The sequence below is a fragment of the Cetorhinus maximus genome, chromosome 14 (assembly GCF_964194155.1).
Source record: "Cetorhinus maximus chromosome 14, sCetMax3.hap1.1, whole genome shotgun sequence".
Taxonomy (NCBI): Eukaryota; Metazoa; Chordata; class Chondrichthyes; order Lamniformes; family Cetorhinidae; genus Cetorhinus; species Cetorhinus maximus.
Genome location: NC_135892.1, coordinates 111,019,260 through 111,042,439, shown reverse-complemented (window position 1 = coordinate 111,042,439; position 23,180 = coordinate 111,019,260). Strand labels below are relative to the sequence as shown.

Below are 23,180 nucleotides of genomic sequence, written 5' to 3'. Positions count from 1 at the left end.
ATTTCCCTACATTACAAAAGAACCAGAGGCATGGAGAAAAACTTATTAATGCATCACGTGATTAGAATTTTCAATTCACTGCCTGATAAAGTGATGAATACAGATTCAATGGTAGCTTTCAATAGGAAATTGGATAAATACTTGAAAGGGAGAAAATTTGTAGGGGTGGACTGTATATATTCTTAGAATGGGACTAAATCGGATACTCATTCAAAGAGCCTGCACAGTGTTATGAACAACGTATAATTTGAAGTCGATTTTTTATTATTAGTTGTGAGGTTAAAATGGTTTCAGTTTCAGTTAGGTTTTATTTATGAAGCTTGGTGCCTGAGAGTCTGAACTTGTGGCTAAAGAGTTTCTGCTCTTTTGGGTTTGTTTGTGTATGGACATTTTTAATGAGGTTTTAAAACCCCTGAAGTTAAAGAGATGGGTTAAAAGAGGTTGAATGTTCAGTGGGAAAAAAAGAGAAAAATAGAAAAACTTTACTGTTGCCTAGCGACAGTGATCCAGTGACCCACTCTGAAAAAAGACAGGAATAGAGGGGAAGTTCAGTATGTGTGTCAGAGAGAAGGCAGGGGTTTGAAGCTCTGAGAAGAAAACCTGCAAAGCTAGTGGGACAGGGGTTAACTGAATAATCAGTTATAGGGCTCAAGAAGTGATCAGTTTAGCAGAGGTGCTACTGGAAGACTGAGTTCAGGGAGCTCATGGGTTTGCTCTGAAGTTGAAGAAACAGTGAGTTTAGAGTGCGTTTTTTTTGTGTGTGTCTCAGGGAGAGATGGGTTGGGTGAGAAGCACAAGTGAATGCTCAGGAATTCACCAGGGGAAAACCATTTGCAAGGTGCTGGTCCCAAGCGCAAAGCGTTTGTGGTCAAGCTAGTGGTAACTCGTCACTGGTTTATGTGTCTGTAAAGGTATTGCTGGGTAAAGGAAAAGTGGGAATTTGTATTAGTTTCTTGTGTTTGAATTGCAGTCCTTCCAACCCTTTTATCGGGTGTAATATTGTCTTGTTTTAATAAATATTTTATTCTTTGTATTAAAAATTCATCGCAGACTCCTGTGAATTTGTTCAGTAACATTCCTCCATGGCTTCTAAAAAAAGAGTTAGGATCTAGCAAGCCAGGTTTCACTCTGGGATCTGACTTGTCCAATATTAACATCAGCTGGGATTGTGACAACAGGCATGATGGGCTGAATGGCCTCCTTCTATGCTGTTAAATTCTATGAACTGCACCCAAGGCTGGGCAGGATGAGTAGGAAGGACTGGAGAAATGTGGGTCTTTCATCCTGTAAATGAGGTGTCTGAGAGCAGAACTGTTGGCCAATAAGATCAGGAACACTTCATCTGGGCCGTTACTTAGAATTAAATTTTCTGGGTAATATAAGTGAAGCCTGAGACCTTTGTGGGAATAGAGGTGCTCCTTTGGGTGTTGGGGAGAGTCCTACCGTTCCCATTGGTCACCTAGGTGGCTGGATAGTAATTCAGCTGACACGCTTAGAGGTCAAGTGACATCCAAGTTAAAAGCAGCTAATAACCTCACGGGGTTTCAAAGGTTATACACAGTAAATGGTGTCATTTGGTGGTCACACCTTACCTGTGAGTGATTCTGTCACAGCAGCTTTGATTCTCATTGAGAACGCATAATTTTTGTACGGTTCAAAAGTATTGTTCATCAGCAATTCGAATGACTGGTTTACCAGGAATGAATCACTTAACCCAAGCAACCTTCCATACATATTCAGAAAGAACTCCTGAAGCTCAGTGGGAGGAATGATGAACTGGACAGTTCCATTGGTCTGCGGAAGAAGATGTAGAGAGAGTTAATGCCCGCTGAAGTACATTTGCACATCATCGCTTTGTTACTAACTCAATGACGAATCATCTTGGGATGAAACAGCATTTTAGACTCTGCTGAAATGTCATGGTATTTTTACTTGGTAAATAGAGTTAGGGAATCATTCACAGGGAATTCACAATTACTTTTATTCATTCATGGGATGTGGGTGTCGCTGGCTAGGCAAACATTATTATTGCCCATCCCTAATTGCAGTCCATGTGCTTCGGGTACCCCCACAGTGCTGTTAAGAAGGGAGTTCCAGGATTTTGACCCAACAACAGTGAAGGAACAGCGATATAGTTCCAACTCAGGATGGTGCGTGGCTTGGAGATGGTGGTGTTCCCATGCATCTGCTGCCCTTGTCCTTCCAGGTGGTAGAGGTTGCAGGTTTGGAATGCGCTGCCTAAGGAGCCTTGGTGAATTCCTGCAGTGCACCTTGTAGGTGGTACACACTGCTGCTACTGTGCGTCAGTGGCGGAGGGAGTGGATGGGCTGCCAATCAAGCGGGGCTGCTTTGTCCTGGATGGTGTTGAGCTTCCTGAGTGTTGTTGGAGCTGCACTCACCCAGGCAAGTGGGGAGTATTCCATCACACTCCTGACTTGTGCCTTGTAGATGGTGGGCAGGCTTTGGGGAGTCAGGAGGTGAGTTACTCACCACAGAATTCCCAGCCTCCGATCTACACTTGAAGCCACAGTATTTATGTGGCTGGTCCAGTTCAGTTTCTCGCCAAAGGTAACCCCCAGGATATTGTTGGTGGGGAGATTCAGCATTTATTCCGACATTCACTGGGGAGGTTAATTTCTTAAAAACAAAAGCTCACTAGAGTTTTCATCTCAGAATCACACACCAGAAAAGGAGGCCATTTGGCCCACTGTGGTTGTGTTGGTTGCTTTGCAAGAACCATCCAATTAGTTCCATACCCCCACTGCCCAATGCCAAGACTGCCTTCTCCGGCGCATGTGAAAGGTCTCCATACAGGTTTGTGCAATTTGGTGCTGAGGGGGTACTGCACTGCCCGAGGTGCTGCCTTTCAGGTGAGATGTTAAGCCCAGACCTGGTCTGCCCCCTCATGTGGATGTAAAAGATCCCGTGGCACTATTCCGAAATAGAGCTGGGGAGTTTTCCCTAGTGCCCTGGCCAATAGCTAAAAAATACAGGTTATCTAGTCATTATCTCATTGCTGTGTGTGGGAGCTTGCTGTGCACAAATTGGCTGCTATGTTTCGTACATTTCAACAGTGACTACACTTCAAAAGTACTTCATCGGTTGTCAAGTGTTTTGGAACATCCTTTTTTTATTCATTTATGTGACGTGGGAGTCACTGACTAGGCCAGCGTTTATTGCCCATCCCTAATTGCCCTTGAGAAGGTGGTGGTGAGCTGCCTTCTTGAAATGCTGCAGCCCTAAAGTCCTGAGGTCATGAGAGGCGCTGTATAAATGCAAGTCTTTCTTTCTTTGTTTCTTTCCAAGCACAATGGGCCTTATTGTGAGGTACGTTGGGGTGGGAGATGGTGGTGTCATGGTAACATCACTGAACTGGTAATCTTCAAGCCCAGGCTAATGCTGGGGATACAGGTTCAAACCCCTGATGGAATTTAAATTCAATTGATAAAATCTGGAATTGAAAGCTAGTGTCTGTAATGGTGGCCATGAAGCTATTAGCAATTGTCATAAAGGCCCACCTAGTTCACTAATGCCCCTTTAGGAGAGGAAATCTGCCATCCTTACCTGGCCTACATGACTGCAGAGCAATGTGGTTGACTCTTAACTGCTCTCTGAAATGGTCTAGCAAGCCACTCAGTTCAAGGGCAACTAGGGATGGGCAATGAATGCTGGTCTTGCCAGTGATGCCCTCATTCCATGAAAGAATAACGAAAATGAGGCTGTGCTGGCATATTATAGGAATAAGGGATCACTTTGAGGTGGTTTACTGTCTTTTGATGATCTGCTCACACTTGAAGGATAAGGAGAGAACACCCCTAGGGTCCTGCACTATGTTAGATAGTCACTGATAAATCCAATAGTGAATTCAGGAGAAACTTCTTTACCCAGAGGGTGGTGAGAATGTGGAACCAGGCTGATTCCTTGGACAAAGGGGTTGTCTTATGATGAAAGGTTGAGCAGGTTGGGCCTATGCTCATTGGGGTTCAGAAGAATGAGAAGCGATCTTATTGAAACATATAAGATTCTGAGAGGGAGTGACAGGGTAGATGCTGAGAGGGTGTTTCCCCACGTGGGAGAATCCAAAAATAGGGGGCACAGTTTAAAAATAAGGGGTCGTCCATTTAAGATGGAGATAGCAGGGAATTTCTTCTCTCAGAGGGTCTTTAGTGTTTGGAATTTTCTTCCCCAGAGAGCAGTGGAGGCTGGGTCATTGAATATATTCAAGGCTGAGTTAGACAGATTTTTGATCGACAAGGGGGTCAAGGGTTATGGAGGGGTAGATAGGAAAGTAGAGTTAAGGCCACATTAGATCAGCCATGATCATATTGAATGGCAGAGTGGGCTCAAGGGGCCAAATGGCCTCCTCCTGCCCCCAATTCTTATTTTATTATAGATGGAGGGGTTGAAGCAAATAGTATAGATGCATTTAAGGGGAAGCTGGATGAACACATGAGGGAGAAAGGAATACGAGGGTATACAGATAGATTGAGATGAATTAGAGTGGGAGAGAAATTATGTAGAGCATAAACACCAACATATAGCAGCCGGGCCGAATGGCCTGTTTCTGGGCTATACATTCCATGTAATTCTCTCTAATGACCATTTTGTTGGAGTCTAAAAAAGAAACCAACTTGTATTGAGATGCCTTTTTGAGTAAGTTATGAAGAGTCAACTGACTGAGCAGGGATTTAAAGGCATCGGGAGGAGGGACAGGAAGTAATAAAATTCCAAACGTACCTCAAAAGTTTTGTTTATCGTTGATGAGATGTATGGGAAGGATATGGTGACCGTCACATTTCCTTTCACAGGTTTTCCATACAGGTATCTGAAAAGAGACAAGATATGCAGAATGCACACACAAGTCCTGTGAGAATAACCTCTAAACTCATCAGAGGGATTGGTAATAAATGCTGCCCTTGCCAATGATGCCACAACCCAAGAACAAATTTTTAAAATGTCGAAGCGGCTCACAATCACACAGATTGTTAAACGAGCTTCCGCCATGACAACTCCTTAGATTAAAGGGGTAATTTTTGGTGAAAGGTTTTTTCCAACCATTTCACTAAAGTGTGACCTCCAGACTGAGGTACTGTTGAGCACTCTCCCCGCATTGCTCAGGCAATCATTATTAGCACGTATCGGCAAGGTCTCCCACTGCCTGTGCAATCACAGAGCAAGCCCGCTGCTCTCTGTGGTGTTCAATGGTTTAATTGATCTGTGTTTTATTATGTGAGTCTGGTAACTGATCTATGCTCATTGTGCTTGATTCCTTAAGCCTAGGGGTGGAGTTAGAGCAAAGAAAACAGACACTACAGAAGCTGTTAGAAGCTGAGCTGTAAGCATGAGTGCAAATGTTTTGTGATTGCAGACGTATTTTAAAACTCCTGTAGATAAACCTGTTGCACACTTGGTGTCATCTCTGCATTGCTCTGAGGTATATGAAATATACAATACTGTCTACATGCAGGCTTGTTCTTCCATTGGTTCTCAGCACATGGGCAATGCTGGCGAGACACTACAGCAACAGCAACAGCTTATATTTATATAGTGCCTTTAATGCAATGAAACGTCCCAAGCTGCTTCACAGGATCAGTATAAAACTAACTAATGACACTGAGTCACAAAAGGAACTATTCGGCCAGATGACCAAAAGCTTGATCAAAGAGGTAGGTTTTAAGAAGTGTCTTAAAGGAGGAAAGTGAGTTAGAGAGGGAGGGAGGTGTAAGGCAGGAATTCCAGAACTTGGGGTCGAGGCAACAGAAGATACGGCCACCAGTGGTGGAGCAATTATGTTTGGGGATGCACAAGAGGCCAGGGTTAGAGGAGCCTAGCTATCTTAGATAGTTGTGAGGTAGATAGAGATAGAGAGGGGCAAGGCCATGGAGGGCTTTGAAAACAAGGATGAGAATTTTAAAATCAAGATATTGCATTTCTGTGGGCCAATGTAGGTCAGTGAGCACAGGGGGTGATGGAGAAGGGGACTTGGCATGAGTTAAGATACGGGCAGCAGAGTTTTGGATGCCCTCAAGATTATGGAGTATAGAATGTGGGAGAATAGGCCACATTTATTACCTTCCCTAGTTTCTCCAAGGAGGAGATGCTGTGAGCTTTCTCCTTGAATGGCTGTAGTCTAACCATTGACCTAGGCCTAGCCAAATGATCCATTATTATTTCATTACGTTATCTCTTAATTACCACACAACATTCCTGCATCCATTTTCACACCCTGAATGACTCACCGTCCGGTAACAGTTCCGGTTATGCTCATTTGATCGAGTGGAAGATAAACAGACGATGTGTTGATCAAAACTTCAAATCGGGACAACACTGAAAATGGAAATCAGCAAACAGTGAATTGAGCTCAACTAGCACAGAAACCCGAGGAAAACAGCAACTGCCTTGCTCCGAGGTGGATGCAAAGGACCCCACAGCACAATTCAAAGAAGAAGAGCAGGGTTCAGCCCAGCGCCATGGCTTATATTTACCCCTCAATCGACATCACAAGGGCAGGTTATCTGGTCATTATCTCATTACAGTTCGCAGGATTTGCTGTGCGTAAATTGGCATCCCCGTTTCCTACATTACAACAGTCACTCCACTTCAAAAGCTGTCTGATTCCTTGGATTAACTCAGGAAAGATATATTAGCCTTGGAGGAGGTGCAGCGCAGATTCACCAGAATGAGCTAAATGGGTTAAGTTATTAGAACAGATTGCGTAGACTAGGCTTGTATCCCCTTGAGTAGAGAAGATTATGGGGTGATCTAGCTGCTGTGTTTAAGAAGGTTAAATGAGTTGATCAGGTGGATAGAGAGAAAATGTTTCAGCTGGTGAGAAGTCAAGAATAGGGGGGCGGAACCTTAAAATCAGTGCCAGTCCATTCTCATCCTTGTTTTCCAATCCCTCCATGTCCTCGCCCCTCTATATCACTGTACCTCCTCTAGCCTCGTAATACTCCGAGATATCTGCACTCCTCTAATCCTGGCCTCTTGTGCAGCCCCATTCATAATTGCTCCATCATTGGTGGCTGTACCTTCAGTTGCCTAGACCCCAAGTTCTGGAATTCCACCTTACACTGCTCTACCTCTCTACCTCCCTCTTTCACACAAAGAGCGATGAAGATCTGGAATTCCCTCCCTGGGGGGGGAGGGGGTGGCATAGTGGTATTGTCACTGGACTAGTATTCCAGAGACCCAGGGTAACGCTCTGGGGTTAAAAGCAAAATACTGCGGATGCTGGAAATCTGAAAAAAAAAACAGAAAATGCTGGAAAAACTCAGCAGGTCTGATAGCAGGGGCGAGGACATGGAGGTCTGATAGCACCTGTGGAGAGATAAACAGAGTTAACGTTTCGAGTCTATATAACCCCAGGTTCAAATCACACTACAGCAGATGGTGAAATTTGAATTCAATAAAAACCTGGAATTAAAAGTCTGATGATGACCACAAAATCAATGCTGATGCCCTTTAGGGAAGGAAATCTTCCATTCTTATCTGGCCTGACTTATATGTGATTCCTGACCCACAGCAGTGTGGTTGACTCTTAAAATGACCTCTTGAACAAGGGCAATTAGAGATGGGCAATAAATGCTGGCATAACCAGCGATGCCCACATCACATGAACGAATTATAAAAAAACATACATGCATATGAGTTAGGAGCAGAAGTAGGCCTTTTGGCCCCTCAAGCCTGCTCACCAGTCAATAAGACCATGGCTGATCTGATTGTGCCTCAACTCTACTTTCCTGTCCACCCCTATACTCTTTGACTCCCATGTCTATTCGAATCAGCCTTAAAATATTCCATGACCCAGCCTCCATAGAATAAGGGAGACCCCTTATTGTTAACCTGTGTCCCCTAGCTCCAGTCTCTCACACAAGGGGAAACGTCCTTTCAGCATCCATCCTGTCAAGTCCTCTCAGGATCTTATATGTTTCAATAAGATCACCTCTCACTCTTCTAAACTCCAATGGATACAAGCTCAGCCGGTCTAACCTTTCCTCATGATTCAACCCCTTCATCCCAGGAAGCAGGGAACCTTTCCTGTACTGCTTCTAACGCATATATAGCCTATCTTAAATAAGGAGACCAAAGCTGTACACAGTGCTCCAAATGTGGTCTCACCAATACCCTGTAACTCTGAGGCAAAACTTCCCTACGTTTATATTCCATTCCCCTTGCAATGAACAACAAAATTCCATTTGCCTTCCTAATGACTTACTGAACCTACATACTAACTTTTTGTGATTCATGTACCAACATTCCTCTGTACTGCCGGGCTCTACAATCTCTCTCCATTTAAATAATTTGCTGCTTTTCTATTCTTACTGCCAAAGTCGACAAGTTCACATTTTTCCATGTTATATTTCATCTACCAAATTTTTGCCTCCTCACTTAGCCTATGTCCCTTTGCAATTTTCTTATGCCCCCTTCACAACCTGCTTTCCTACCCATCTTTGTGCCACCAACCAATTTAGCAACCAAACTAGCAAGGCTTGTTGGGGGGGGGCAGGGAGTAAATTGAAATTCTTATTGATAGATTTTTACTTGGTAAAGGTATTAAGGATTATTGAATCAATGCGGGTAGATGGAGTTAAGATACAGAGCAGCCATGATCTAATTGACTGATGGGATAGCCCTGGAGGGCTGAATGGCCTCCTCCTGTTCTATGTTGCTAGAAATTAGTTTAAGGTATAGCATGTTGCACTTGGTCCACGTTTGATCATGCATGGACAGACTTCAATTACCTGTACCCAAATACAGGTGAGCGCGCCAAGTGTAAATGCATCGTCTCTGCTCACACAGGGGTAAAGGTCAGAGCAGGGGTAGGCCAACAACTATTTTAACTGAAGGTCAGTAATTCTACCTTTCAGGATAGGTGAACAGTGCTCACTACTGCAAGAATCATTCATGTCGAGCAATCCAAACTGGGGATCGTGATTATAAGGTAGTCACCAATAAATCCAATAGGGAATTCAGGAGAAATTTCTTTAGCCAAGGAGCCATATAGGGCAGAATTTAATACCTCCCCTCAGGTGTATTTGAAGGCAAAGGCGCATTTAATCTTGTGGGAGGGTGCCCGGTGGGAACCCTGCCACTTTCCTGCCTCTGCCCCAATAAAGACCAGGGCTGGAAGCCTCATGTATGGTCTACCCACTCCAATGCCAATTGAGGCTCTGAAGTGAGCAATTAATGCTCAGTCATGGGCCTCAATCCACTGCCCTGGCGGTAACTCAGATGCAGGTGGAGCAATCACCACGCGGGAACCCAAAAAGCAAACCTTGTCAAGTTTGCTTGCAGGCGCCAATGGTGGGGGGGTCCCTCATTGCCAGGCACTTAGTGCATGATTGAGGGACCTGCCATCAGGAAGCGGGGGAAGGGGGCAGGGTGCTGAAGACCCTTTCTTCACCCCCTCCCCTTGCAATCCCCTAACTAGTGACCCCCCCTCCCTGTGACCCCTAACCTACCCTCAATCACCTGTAGCCTGGGATCCCTCGCTGATCCCGGATCACTTTTGGGTCCATCACCAGCAACTGTCACCACTCCCCTGGCAACACAGCCTGCATTAGGGAGCTGCTGACCTCTGATTGGCTGGCAGCTGTGGGGGCAGATGCAGGATTTCCACCCCCAGGGTCCTTGATCGTGGGGAAGGTCCGACAGTGGCCACTTAATAGGGCAAATCCCTAATGTGGTGGGCCTTCCCCAAACAGGTGCCACAGGGATCTCCAGCTGGACAAGACACCCATCGCCTAAATTAAATTCCGCCCATAAAGTCATTAAAGGAACAGAAGGAGCCCATTTAGCTCATTGAGTCCATGTTGTTTCTCTGTGGAGCACCCAGTCAGTTCCATTGCCCCACTCATAGCCCTGAGAGTTTATTTCCTTCCTGTGCCCATCCAATTTCCTTTTGAAATAATTGAACATCTCCACCACCCTCATTGGCAGCAAGTTCCAGGTCATTGTCACTCACTGCGTGAAGACTTCCCTCCTCACATTCCCCCCTTGCATATCTCGCCCCAAACCTTAGATCTGATGTTGCCTAGTCCTTGTACCACCCTTGTCTACCTTGTCTAAACCTGTCATAATCTTATACACCTCTATCAAATCACCCTTCATTCTCTTTTGTTCCAAGGACAACCCCAGCTTCTCCAACTTAACCTTGTAGCTAAGATCCCCCGTCCCTGGAACCGTTCTGGAAAACCTCCTCTGCACCCACCCAGAGAGTGATGAGAATGTTGGAACTCACTACCACATGGAGTAGTTGGGGCAAATAGCATAGATGCACTTAATGGAAGCGTCACAGTCAAGGCCAGCATTTATTGCCCATCCCTAGTTGCCCTTGAGGAGGAGGTGGTGAGCTGCCTTTTTGAACCGCTGCAGTCCATGTGGTGTAGGTACACCCACAGTGCTGTTAGGGAGGGAGTTCCAGGATTTTGACCCAGCGACAGTGAAGGAATGGCCGATATATTTCCAAGTCAGGATAGTGTGCGACTTGGAAGAGAATTTGCAAGTGGTAGTGTTCCCAAGTGCCTGCTAACCTCATCCTTCTAGACTTTACATATAATAGGGTAAACCGTACAATCTCTGCGCAAAAAGACGACAAGTTTCTCACCATACTCAGCAACAGTGAAAGTCTTTTCCTTCTGTAGACCCTGTAACAGAATAACAAAGTTAGCATGTCCAGTATGAGATTTTTCAGAAGAATCTTAAAATTACATAATGCCAGATTCTATCTCCCACCACAAAATAATATTTACCCACTGTTAACAGAAGGTTACCAAAACTCCAGGATTGACCTAGACACTTGGACACTACACCGAGGAGTAAAATTATTACAGAGCACTTAGAGAGTGTTTTTTTAAGCACTTTGGTTTTGTTAGCTATAAAAATATTGGAGATCGGGGATAAAGGCTGATTGACTGGGCTGAATCAGTTAGAACTGGGAGGTTTAGTTAGGGTTTCACCAGTGTGCCTTTTGGCACATGGAGACAGTATGTACAGGTTAAACCTGGTAAAACTGCTTTTCAGGCGGTGAGCCCACCTTCTTGAACATTGCAGTCCATGTGGTGTACCCATAGTGCTTTTAGGAAGGGAGTTCCAGGATTTTGACCCAGCAACTATGTATTTTTGTGTTGGCTGGAGGGGAGAGCAGCACATGTAGAAAAGATGATGGTCACCCACATCTAGGGATTGCAGAAACCCATTTAAGTTTGTCTGTGGAAACCCATCTCATGGGTGTAAAATTAGATGTTCAGCATTAAGTCCTAACAAGGTCATGAAAGCATTCAAGCAGAGCAGTGAGTTTATTCCGCACAGCTCCGGTCTCCAGAGAAACATGAAAGAGACAAGGGAGAAGGTGCAAAAATGATTTGCAAGGGTGAAACCAGAACTGAGAGGTTATTAGAATCAGGAAAGATTGAACGGACTCTTCTCTTTAGAAAAGAGGAAGCTGAGGGTGAGAAGTCTTCAAGATTATGAAGGAGCTCAATAGGGTAGACGTAGAGAAATGTTTCCCCTCGTGGGAAGAGACCAAAACTAGAGGTCATAAATATAAGATAGTTACAAAATAACTCCAATCGGGAATTCAGGAGAAACCTTTTCACCCAGAGAATGCTGAGAAAGTGAAACTCACCACCACAGGGAATGGTTCAGGTGAATAGCATAGATACATTTAAAGGGAAGTGGGGTAAATACAGGAGGGAGAAAGAAATAGAAGGATATGTTGATAGGGTGAGATGAAGAGGGGTGGAAGGGGTGCTGAACTCCAGCATGGACCAGTTGGGCCAAATAGCCTGTTCCTGTACATTCTACACGACTTAGTTTACTGCTTTTGTCAGCGATGAGTTTTAACAAACCGTGCAGTAGAATTGATAGTACTCACATTGGATGTCACCTGTATGTACCAGTTGCCTAGCAGGGAGTTAGGGGACAGTGGAAATTCCTTAGAAACGACGCCTAATGTAGTTTCCAAATCCAGCCACTGTTGGATCACAGACTTCCGTGGGCTCTGTTGGAATAAGATATGCATTTCATTTTAGCATAATTATTGTTCAGCTCAATTGGTTCTGTAATGTTTTATGCAGAAGCTGTAGACTTCAATGGTAACACGCCAACAATTTGCATTGATGTAGTCTTGAGCACAAGAATCAAGACTGACACTCCAGTGCAGCACTGAGGGAATGTTAACTGTTAAAGCTGTTGCCTTTCACACCAGACATAACCTGCCCTCATGGCTGGACATAAAAGATCCCATGGCACTATTGAAAGAAGAGCAGGGGAGTTATCCTCAGCATCCTGACCAATATTTATACCTCAATGGGGATACAGTGATGTAGTAATAATATCAGAGGACTAGTAACCCAGAGGCCCAGGCCAATGCTCTGCGGACATATGTTCAAATCCCACTATTGTAGCTGGTGGAATGTAAATTCAATTAATAAATCTGGATTTGAAAGCTAGTCCCAGTAATTGTGACTATGACAACTGTAATCATTTGTTGTAAAAACCCATCTGGTTCACTAATGTCCTTTAGGGAAGGAAATTTGCCGTCCTTACCTGGTCTGGCCTACATGTGACTCCAGACCCACTGTAATGTAGCTGGCTCCTAACTGCCCTCTGAAATGGCCTAGCAAGCCATTAAGTTCAAGAGCAATTAGGGATGGGCACTAAATTCTGGCCTTGCCTGTGGCACCCACATCCCATGAAAGAATAAAAAAAAACAACATCATAAACACAGAATATCCAGTTATTATCATAATCCATTTGTGGGATCCTGCTGTGCACTTATTTCTTCCAATGCACTTCAACGTTGCTTAATCGGGACATCCTGAAGTCACAACAGGTGCTATATAAATGCAAGTTCTTCCATTCTTTAGTGGCCACCTATTAGATAACCCTATTGTGCTATTGGATATGACCTGGGGGTCAGGGTCTCTTTTGGTAATGGTGTGAGAAATGTAAAAAAATATGTCCACTATTACACCTCAACAGGCTTCATGAAAATGAGCTACTTTTATAAAGCAGATAAAGAAAGACGTTATCTTATAAAGAAAGAATGACTTGCATTGACCTAGCGCTTCACACAACCATCAGATGCCTCAAAGTGCTTTACAGCCAATGAAGCATTTTAGAGGTGTACACACTGCTGCCCTCTTGGCAGCTACTTTCCATGTAGCGAGTGCTCACAAAGAGCTGTGAGATCGAATCAGGTCTCGTTTTGTGGTGGAGATTTGGGTGCCGGCCAAGATGCTGAGATGACTCCCTTTCTCTTTTATGAAAAGTGCCGTGGGATCTTTAACACCCACCTGAGCCACGGGATTGGGCAAACAACCTCAGCTGAATGACTCGGCATGCTGGTTGACACGGAGAGTAAAGAAACCAGTAAACAATCCCTGGCCAAGGACTGGGTTTCAGCTTTAGTTTCTAAATTTGTCCCTGAGCAGGCAACAATTGAGACAAAGAGGCTCATTCAGTTCACAGCGTTGTGAGGGTGCGGAATACACAACACCCTGCTCATTAACAGTCTCAAGTGGCCTTACCCCCCTAAAGCTCACAATTTAAATTCTCGATTTAATTTCACTCAGAGCACTCATGTAAATCCCATGATGATGTGTTATGGATAGTGAGCTTCTATTGATAATGCTACGCACTAATCCCGAATTTTAAGGATAGTTCCTCAAGAAGGAAAATCAGAAATTTTCTTCAACATTAACAACTTGCATTCGCATTACACCTTTATAGTATAGTAAACCGCATCGTGGCACTTCACAGGAGCATTATCAGACAATATTTGACACCAAGCCACATAAGGAAATATTAGGATAAAGGCAAAATACTGCGGATGCTGGAAATCTAGAAGAAAAACAAAAATACCTGGAAAAACTCAGCAAGCCTGACAGCATCTGCGGAGAGGGATACAGTTGACGTTTCGAGTCCGTATGATGAAGGGTCATACGGACTCGAAACGTCAACTGTAGCCCTCTCCACAAATTCTGTCAGACCTGCTGAGTTTTTCCAGGTATTTTTGTTTTTGTTAAGGAAATATTAGGGCAGGTGATCAAAAGCTTGGTCAAAGAGATAGGTTTTGAGAAGGATCTTAAAGGAGGAAAGAGAGGTAGAGAGGCAGAGAGGGAATGTCATGAGTTTAAGGCCCTGGCAGCATGAAAAAATCAATGAGACAAAAGAAAATAAAATCCCCTTTTGGTAACAATAATGCGTGTTTAATGCTCTAATTTGCCAGTCCTTTGTTTACTATGTGGCAACTCCTCTACTCCTGTTTATCACACTTTAAATTCTGCACTTAACTTTCTGTGTCACACTTCAAAGATAAACTTAATTTGTTATTTCTCAGTTGGCCATCTGACATCAGTCAGTTAGATCATGGCTGATTGGAGTGAAAACATTATTTAACCGTATTAGTTACCTTAAGTGAAGCCTAATACACTTACTGGCAAAAATCTATTGATCACAGTCATTCAATTTTCAATTGACCCCCCAGCCTCAACAGCTCTTTGGGATAGAAATTTCTAGCTTTCCTCTACCCTTTTTGTGAAGAAGTGCTTCCTGACATCACCCTTAAACAGCCTAACTCCAGTTCATCCCCTTGTTCTGGACTCCCCCATCCAGAAGAAATAGTTTCTCTCTATTTACCCTATCAAACCCAGTAATCATCTTAAACGCCTCAATTCAATCACCCCTACATTTCCTAAATTTAAGAGAAGAGAAGCCAATCTGTGCAACTGGTCTCACAATTTAACCCTTTTAGTCCCAGTGTCATTCTGCTAGTTTAGACAAAATGGAATGATTAAAATATCAAACCTATTATCAAGTTAAGAGTGGGCAGACTAATGTCACTGCAAGTCATATCCAGGAAATGATCATCTCCTCCAGCAAGAGAGAATCTAACCATATCCCCTTGATGTTCAATGACATTACCATTGCTGAATCCCCACCATCCACATCCTGGGGGTTACCATTGACCAGAAACTGAGCTGGACTAGCCCTATAAATGCTGTGGCTACAAGAGCAGGTCAAAGACTGGGAATTATGTGGAGCTGAGTAACTCACCTCCTGACTCTCCAAAACCTCTCCACCATCTACAAGGCACAAGCCAGGAGTGTGATGGAATACTCTCCACTTGCCTGGATGAGTGCAGCTCCCACAACACTGAAGGAGCTCAATGCCATCCAGGACAAAGCAGCTTGTTTGATTAGCACCCCATCCACCACCTTAAACATTTGCTCCCTCCACCACCGACGCAAATGGTGGCAGTGTGTACCATCTACATTTGCAACAACTCACCAAGGCTACTTCGACAGCACCTTCCAAACCTGCGACCTCTACCACCCAGAAAGATGAGGGCAGCACCACCACCTGCAAGCCCTCCAAGCCACACACCATTCTGACGTGCAAATATCTTGCCCGTTCCTTCACTGTCACTGGCTCAAAATCCTGGAACTCGCTCCCCAACAGCACTGTGGTTGTACCTACACCACATGGGCTACAGCGGTTCAAGGAGGCAGCTCACCACCACCTTCTCAAGGGCAATTAGGGATGGGCAACAAATGCTGGCCCAGCCAGCAACACTCACACCCCATGAACAAATGAAAAAAAAACTCTAGGCTTGTAGTTACGATTCTGCAGGAAAAGGGAGCAAAGAAACACAACCTTGTGACACTTGTAAGAAATCTTAAGTAGTACTCACACGAATGATGACACTTATTTTCCCGAGGTATGGTTTGAGATCAGGGTAAATGCAGATGGCCCGCATTTTCACTGTCTGTCCTGGTTTGTATATAGCCTTGTCTGTCTGGATCAAGATGGAGACATCTTCTGTAACAACATCCACATCAGTCCAGTTGGAAAACAGCAACATTTGCTCTGCATATCCCTGTACCGCCAACTGATAGCGACTCACTGACAAGCCTTCCTAGAGGTTGAGAGAGAGAAACCAAAAACGTGAAATCACAAAAACTGTTCTTACTCTGAGAAATGGTCAGAAGTATACATCGAGAAGTTTACCTTGTGTCCCTTCTGTCGTTTAATCCAGCCTCTCACCCTATCACACACCTCCCTTTGGTTCTTAAAAATAAAAACAAAAAACTGCGGATGCTGGAAATCCAAAACAAAAACAGAAACAGAAATACCTGGAAAAACTCAGCAGGTCTGGCAGCATCGGCGGAGAAGAGCACAGTTGACGAAACGTCAACTGTGCTCTTCTCCGCCGATGCTGCCAGACCTGCTGAGTTTTTCCAGGTATTTCTGTTTCTGTTTTTTGTTCCCTTTGGTTCTTGCCTCCCTGCCTCAGCCCCACTTTTTCTTCTCACTTAAAACCGGTTGAATCTCTAACATTTTCCAGTTCCGATGATAGGTCATTGACCTGAAACATTAGCCCTGTTCCCTTCTCCACAGATGCTGAGTATTCCCAGCGTTTTCTGGTTTTCTTTCAAGTTTCCAGCATCTGGCAGCACTTGGCTTTTGCGTGAAGGCTTCGAAGAGTAGGTTTAACCCAAGGCCTCAAACCCAATTTTAACCCGATCAAAATTCGTCCGCTTGCAAGGAGTTAAAATCAGGCCCCTTGTCTCCCATCAGGGCAACTTTCCAATGCTCGCTGGTGGCAGCTTTGCTACAGATAACTTCTGAGAAAATCAATGTCGGATAGTTTAATAACTAGTGAATGATGGTTCAAAGAGAATAAAAAAAAACATAATATTTCCTGGACTCTTTCCCTCAGGATTGTGTCCAGCTGTGTCCTGCAGATTAATCTACAATTCTTGGAGACTCTCGGACCATCCTGCAGGATTGTGAACCTGCTTCAGTAGCCAGTGTGAGGAAGCCATGTGTCATCAAGCCCTATGCTAAACCTAATCTTAACATCTTCTTTATTATAGTAAAGTACTTACTGTTGGAAGGATCAAGGTTCCTATGGTACCTGAAATACACAACACAGGGAATAACCTTGATTATTCAGCAGCTTTAAAAAAGTGATAAAGAATGAAACATAATATTGTTTCATTCTTTTTGAACAGTCAAAGGAAATCTCCTGAATGCAGAACTGAAGCTACACACGAACACATGAATTAGGAGCAGGAGTAGGTCACTCGGCCCCTCGAGCCTGCTCTGCCATTCAATAAGATCATGGCTGACCTGATTTTAACCTCAACTCTATATTCCCGCCTACCCTCCGATAACCTTTCACCCCCTTGCTTATCAAACGTCTATCTACCTTTGCCTTAAAAATATTCAAAGACTCTGCTTCCACCGCCTTTTCAGGAAGAGAGTTCCAAAGACTCACAACCTCCTGAGAGAAAAAAATTCTCCTCATCTCTGTCTTAAATGAACGACTCCTTATTTTTAAACTGTGACCCCCTAATTCTAGATTCTCCCACAAGAGGAAACATCCTCTCCACATCCACCCTGTCCAGACCTCTCACGGCCTTATATGTTTCAATTAAGCCACCTCTTACTCTTCTAAACTCCAGTGGATATAAGCCTAGCCTGTCCATCCTTTTCCTCATAAGACAACCGCGCATTCCTGGTTTTAGTCGGGTAAACCTTCTTGAGCTGCTTCCAACGCATTTACATTCTTTCTTAAATAAGGAGACTAATACTGTACTCAATGCTCCTGAAATGCATCTGTGCCACCCTGATTTTAAAATTCTCATCCTTCTTTTCAAATCCCTCCACGGTCTTGCACCTCCCTATCTCTGTAATCTCTTTGATCCCCACAGCCCTCCAAGATATCTGCGCTTCTCTAATCCTGGCCTCTTGAGCATCCCCAAGTTCAATTGCTCCACTATTGAGTGGCCTGGGCCCTAAGCTCTGGAATCTTCCCTCTAAACCTCTCCATCTCTCCACCTGGCCCCCAAGCTCTGGAATCCTCACTCTAAACCTCTCCCTCTCTCCACCTCATTTTCCTCTTTTAAGACTTTCCTTAAAACCTACCTCTTTGGCATTTGAATGGGCAGCCCAATTATCTCCTCTACGAGGTGTCTAATTTTGTTTGATTGGTCTCCTCTGAGACACCTTGGGATGTCTTATAACATTAAGGGCACAAAATAAATGCCCATTATTGTATGACCATATTAAGAGAACTCCCTTATTTTGCAGCCAATCACCATCCAAAATGGCAAGGAAATGATTCAATCGTGAGCTCACAGGGTTCCTGTCATAAGGTCGAAATTTCTAGATGGTAAAACATCAAATCCAGAAATAGTGATTATTCAGCGCCGAAAGCTCTTAACGGAAGAGAAGGCTTGGGGGAAGTAAATAGTGCCACAGTTTTGAGAATGAATGAGTTCAGAGGACGAGGCCTGAGCGGTGACGACAGCAAAGGTGGATTTGAGAAAGTGCGCGAAGTAGAGAGCATTCAGAGGTCTGAAGGAAGAAGGCAAAACATTTCAGAGAAGCAATGACCATTGTCTCAGGATAATAGAGACAGACAATAACAGTGAAAGAGTGAGGTTCGGAGCATAGGAACATTGGAACATAGGAGCAAGAGTAGGCCATTCGGCCCCTTGAGCCTGCTCCTCCATTTAACTAGTTCATGGCTGATCTTCGACCTCAATGCCATTTTCCCATACTATCCCTGTATCTCTTAATGTCATTGGTATATAGAAATCCATCAAATCTGCTGTGAATGACCGAGCCTTCACAGCCCCCTGGGGTAGAGAATTCCAAAGATTTATCCTGCTCTGATATTGGAGGCAATAGGTGAGGGGGAGCCCTTTGAGACGACAAAATCCTTCCTTGCATCCCATCTGTGGTATGATGGCCTCTCTGGGTTTGGTGAGCAGCACACAAGGTTTGGATGGACTTGCCATTTAGAGCTATTCATAGAATGATATAACACAAAAGTAGACCATTTGGCCCATTGTGTCTGTGTTAAGAGTTCTTATTTGCAAAATAAATGTTTGATACAAAACAGGAAGACCAGATTCTCTGAGATGATTTTAACAATGGTTAAATTAATAACTGTTTTACAACAGGGTGATTAAGTATCTCATTGTGCCTACTAATCAAAGCAAGTCAGGACATGTTCACTGTGGAATTCCTTAGAGTTACTGTGTCCCCAGCTGTGGGTCAGTGGGCAGCACAATTGCCTCTGAGTCAGAGAGTTATGAGTTCGAGTTGCAATCCAGTAATTTGAGCATGAAATTGAGGATCAAACTTCATTGCAATACTGAGGAAGTGCTGCCCTGTTGAAGGTGCTGTCTTCTGGATGAGTTGTTTAAACCGTTAAAAGGCTCTGCCCTGCCCTTTCAGCTGGATGACCAGATGGAGCTATTCAAAGAAGAGCAGGGAGATTTTTCCAGTTGTCTTGGTCAATAGTTATCCCATTGGTATTTGCATCTTGGCTACCTCTCTGAACCAGAGCCCATTACTCCAATCGCGTTTTTCCATTCCCTCTCTCTACCTCCCTTGGGCACCTTCTCTCCAGTCTGATTAACAACTACCTCTTTGACCAAGCATTTAGTTGCCTGGCCTAACATCGCCTTCTTTGGCTCAGTGTCAATTTCTCTCTGATTTACACTCCTGTGAATCACCTTGGGGGGGGCGGTTTTCATTAAAGGCATTTTATGATCCTTAAGATAATAGGTTTCATGTCCAGATAATCTTCTTTCGTGATATCGGTTGAGGAATGAATAGAACTTTCCTGCCTTTCTTTGAAATAGTGCCACGGAATCTTTTACACCCAGACAGGGTCTCAATTTAAACTCACAACTGAAAGACAGCAATGCCGCACTCCATCAGTACTGCACTGGAAGAGTCAGCCTGGATTATGTGCTCAAGTCTCTGGAGTGGGACTTGAACCCACAACCTTCTGTCTCAGGGGTGAGAATGTTGCACTGAACCATGAAAGGATAATGTGCACCACCCATTCCCCGAAGGAGGAGAACAGACTCAATTTGTGGGAGTTGATTAGATTTTTTACAATGGCTTTTATAAAAAGACTCCAATTACACCTGAGAAATTACCTAGAAAAGGCAGTTCCATCAACAGGGAGAGGATCAGACTATCGAGTTCTTAACATTTGATCTCTCACATGACCACGCCCAATAATACCCAACCATTCAGACAATCTCCTAGCCTTCTTTTCTTTTGGAATGTTCCCACAATAGCAACATATCATACCTCTGCTATTGGTACAATTGGACAAAACCAAATAATGCGGAAGCAAATTAAGCTATTCCCATTCACTGACATGGTCAGTTTTCAAGGCAACTAAAGTTTAAGTGATGCAATTTGGCAACAAGTCCATTAGTTGACATGAAGAACCGACCTATTAAATACCTGATTTGTCACTGGATGGGAGGTGGGTGAGCACTGTGTGGAGCGGCAAGTGGAAGTTACACAATCATAGACGTTATCGAATTGCAAACACAAGCTTTGTTTTGTTGGTTTGGTAAGGTGATTCATGACTGACCATAAATATGGAATACATTTCAGTCACAAACTCATTTCAAAAGGACTATAACAAACAGAAAGTGATATTATGTTAGACTTTTTTTTAATTAGTTGCTATGTGATCTTTTAAATCAACAGATTGGGTGAATTGATGAAATTCCAAACCGGCATGAAATTTCTTTTTACCTATTAAAAAAATGGCTTCAATTTGATGGTTAATCATTTCCGTCTCTGTTCAATGTAACTTTATTATTTATTTCATAATAAGTCATTACAATGTCACTTGAGTCTGATTTGCAAACATCCCTTGTTCAAATAGAAGTTGGAAAGGGCAAAAGGGAACTGCACCATATTGGTTCTCTAACCGGACTTGTAATCCATATAGATTAATGATCTAGATGTGTGTTCAAAGCCCACCATAACCATTGGGGAATTTAAAATTCAGTTCATAAATAAATCAGGGATAATAAGTCAGCATCAGTAATTCTGACCATCTACCTACTGGATTACCATAAAAACCCATTTGGTTCTCCAAAGGAAACTTAAGTTTCCAATATAGTGGACAACTGCTGTCACTCTAATTGATCCCTTTTGACCAGTTCCCCACAAGGGGAACCTGAGTACAGGCTTTAACAGGGCACGATTAGGTTGGCAGACAAAGACCAACATCGTGCCCCCTCCAGATAGGTGGTGAGCAATGCCAAAGGATACCAGCTTAAAAGAAAGGCTTGCATTTACATGGCTCCTTTCACAACCTCAGAACATCCCAAAACACTTTTGAGCCACAGTGTATTCATTGCTGTAATGCAGGAAATGTTATGCACAGCAGGTCCCCACAAATATCACTGTAATAATGAATAGATAAACTACCTTAGTGATGTTGCTTGAGGGATAAGTATTGGCTAGGATACTGGGGAGAAGTCCCATCCCATTTTTTTGAAATAGCACCATGGGATCTTTATGTTCACCTATGAGGGCAGACATTTCATCTGAAAGACAGCACCTCCTGAATGACAGGCTAAATTCTGTGCTCAGGTCTCTGGAGCGGGACAGAAACTCTTGACTTTCTGTCTCAGGGAGGTGTGAGTGATGCTAAGAAATTTAAACCTCTGCCACGTTTCTCCTGGTAATGCAGGAGGGATATTTACCCTCCTTTTAACAATGATTATCTTACCTGGGGGGAAGGTGCCTTCAGCGCTGCTCAGATTCTGTCCGTCCTTACTGATCTGCGCTGTTATTCTCAGAGGGGGCTGTCTGTCCTGCAGCGGACACACTGTGAATGTCATGTTAAGCCTGGGGAAAACTCTTCTTGGCGCCGTGATGATATAAGTCGGTCTTCAACATATAAAAAAGAAAGAGGGTTACTCATTTAATTTTTTTTATTCTTTCATCAGCATTTATTGGCTATCCCTAATTGCCCTTGAGAAGGTGGAACTGCTACAGTCCAGTGACGTAGGCATAAACCCATAGTGCTGTTAGGGAGGGAGTTCCAGGATTTTGACCTAATTCCATACACCTGATTGTTATTCCCTATCATCCCCACCCCACATCCTTCCAGACTCCTCCAAAGGGGCAGACTTATGCTAGATCGAGGTGCCTGAAGTGACCAAAGGGTTTGAACGGGTAGCAAGAAAAATTACTTCCTCTGTGGGAGGGAGTCTAGGACAAGGGGTAAAGTTAGAGCTAGGCTTACTTAAGGGTGATGTCAGGGAGCACTACTTCACCGAAAAGGTACTGGAAATCTGGAACCTCTCCCTCAAAAAGCTTTTGAGACTGGGGCCAATGGAAAATTGCAAATCGGACATTCAGAGATTTGTATGAAGCAAGTGTACTGAGGCATAAAACAACAGTGGATGGATAAAGACAAGATGCAGATCAGCCATGAGCTAATTAAATGCCGGGCCACACTCAAGGGGCTGAATGACCTCTTCTGATGTCCCTGTCTGTGTGAGACAGGTCAGTGAGCGAGCCATTTGAACTGAGTGCAGCCATCTTATCATCTAAAGGTTCCCTTCCACACTCTCCACCAGGAGTCATGAGATGATGATGATGATGAAGAGCAGGAACCCTGGCTAATTTTGTTCTTCCCTCCTTTGTTGAAAACTGTTAGTTCCCCTGCTTCTGAGGAGGTAACCAGAAGTGTTGATGAGGGTAATGTATTTAATGTGGTCTACATGGACCTTAGCAAGGCTTTTGATAAGGTCCCTCATGGCAGACTGGTCAAGAAAGTAAGAGCCCATGGGATCCAAGGCAAAGTGGCACGTTGGATCCAAAATTGGCTGAGATGCAGGAGGCAGAGGGTGATGGTACAGTCTGTGACTGGAAGTCTGTTTCTGCAGGGCTCGGTGCTGGGTCCCTTGCTGTTTGTGGTGTACATAAATGATTTGGACTTAAATGTAGGGGGTATGATCAAGAAGTTCGTGGATGACACGAAAATTAGTAGGGTGGTAAATAGTGAGGAGGATAGCTGTAAACTGCAGGAGGATATCAATGGACTGGTCAGGTGGGCAGAGCAGTGGCAAATGGAATTCAACCTGGAAAAGTGTGAGGTAATGCACTTGGGGAGGGCTAACAAGGCAAAGAATAACACTATGAATGATAGGATCCTGGAAAGTACTGAAGATCAGAGGGATCTTGGTGTGCATATCCAAAGGGCCCTGAAGGTAGCAAGCAGGTAGTTAAGGTGGTTAAGAAGGCATATGGGATACTTGCCTTTATTTGCCAAGGCATAGAATATATGAGCAGGGAGGTTATGCTAGAACTGTATAAACGCTGGT

General features: G+C 43.9%; 1 protein-coding gene across 1 annotated transcript in view; it reads right to left on the bottom strand.

The window, feature by feature from the left end:
• The window catches only part of cd109 (CD109 molecule), a 103,621-nt gene extending 81,932 nt beyond the window's left edge, over positions 1-21,689 (bottom strand). Inside the window, exons 1-7 of the mRNA XM_078557540.1 lie at positions 21,578-21,689; positions 16,899-16,927; positions 15,701-15,925; positions 11,879-12,004; positions 10,610-10,649; positions 6,240-6,327; positions 4,738-4,825 (exon numbers count right to left, since the gene is read on the bottom strand). Coding sequence (XP_078413666.1) covers positions 4,738-4,825; positions 6,240-6,327; positions 10,610-10,649; positions 11,879-12,004; positions 15,701-15,925; positions 16,899-16,927; positions 21,578-21,689 — 708 coding nt within the window. The remainder of the gene's footprint in view (positions 1-4,737; positions 4,826-6,239; positions 6,328-10,609; positions 10,650-11,878; positions 12,005-15,700; positions 15,926-16,898; positions 16,928-21,577) is intronic.
• Positions 21,690-23,180: the final 1,491 nt, after the last annotated feature.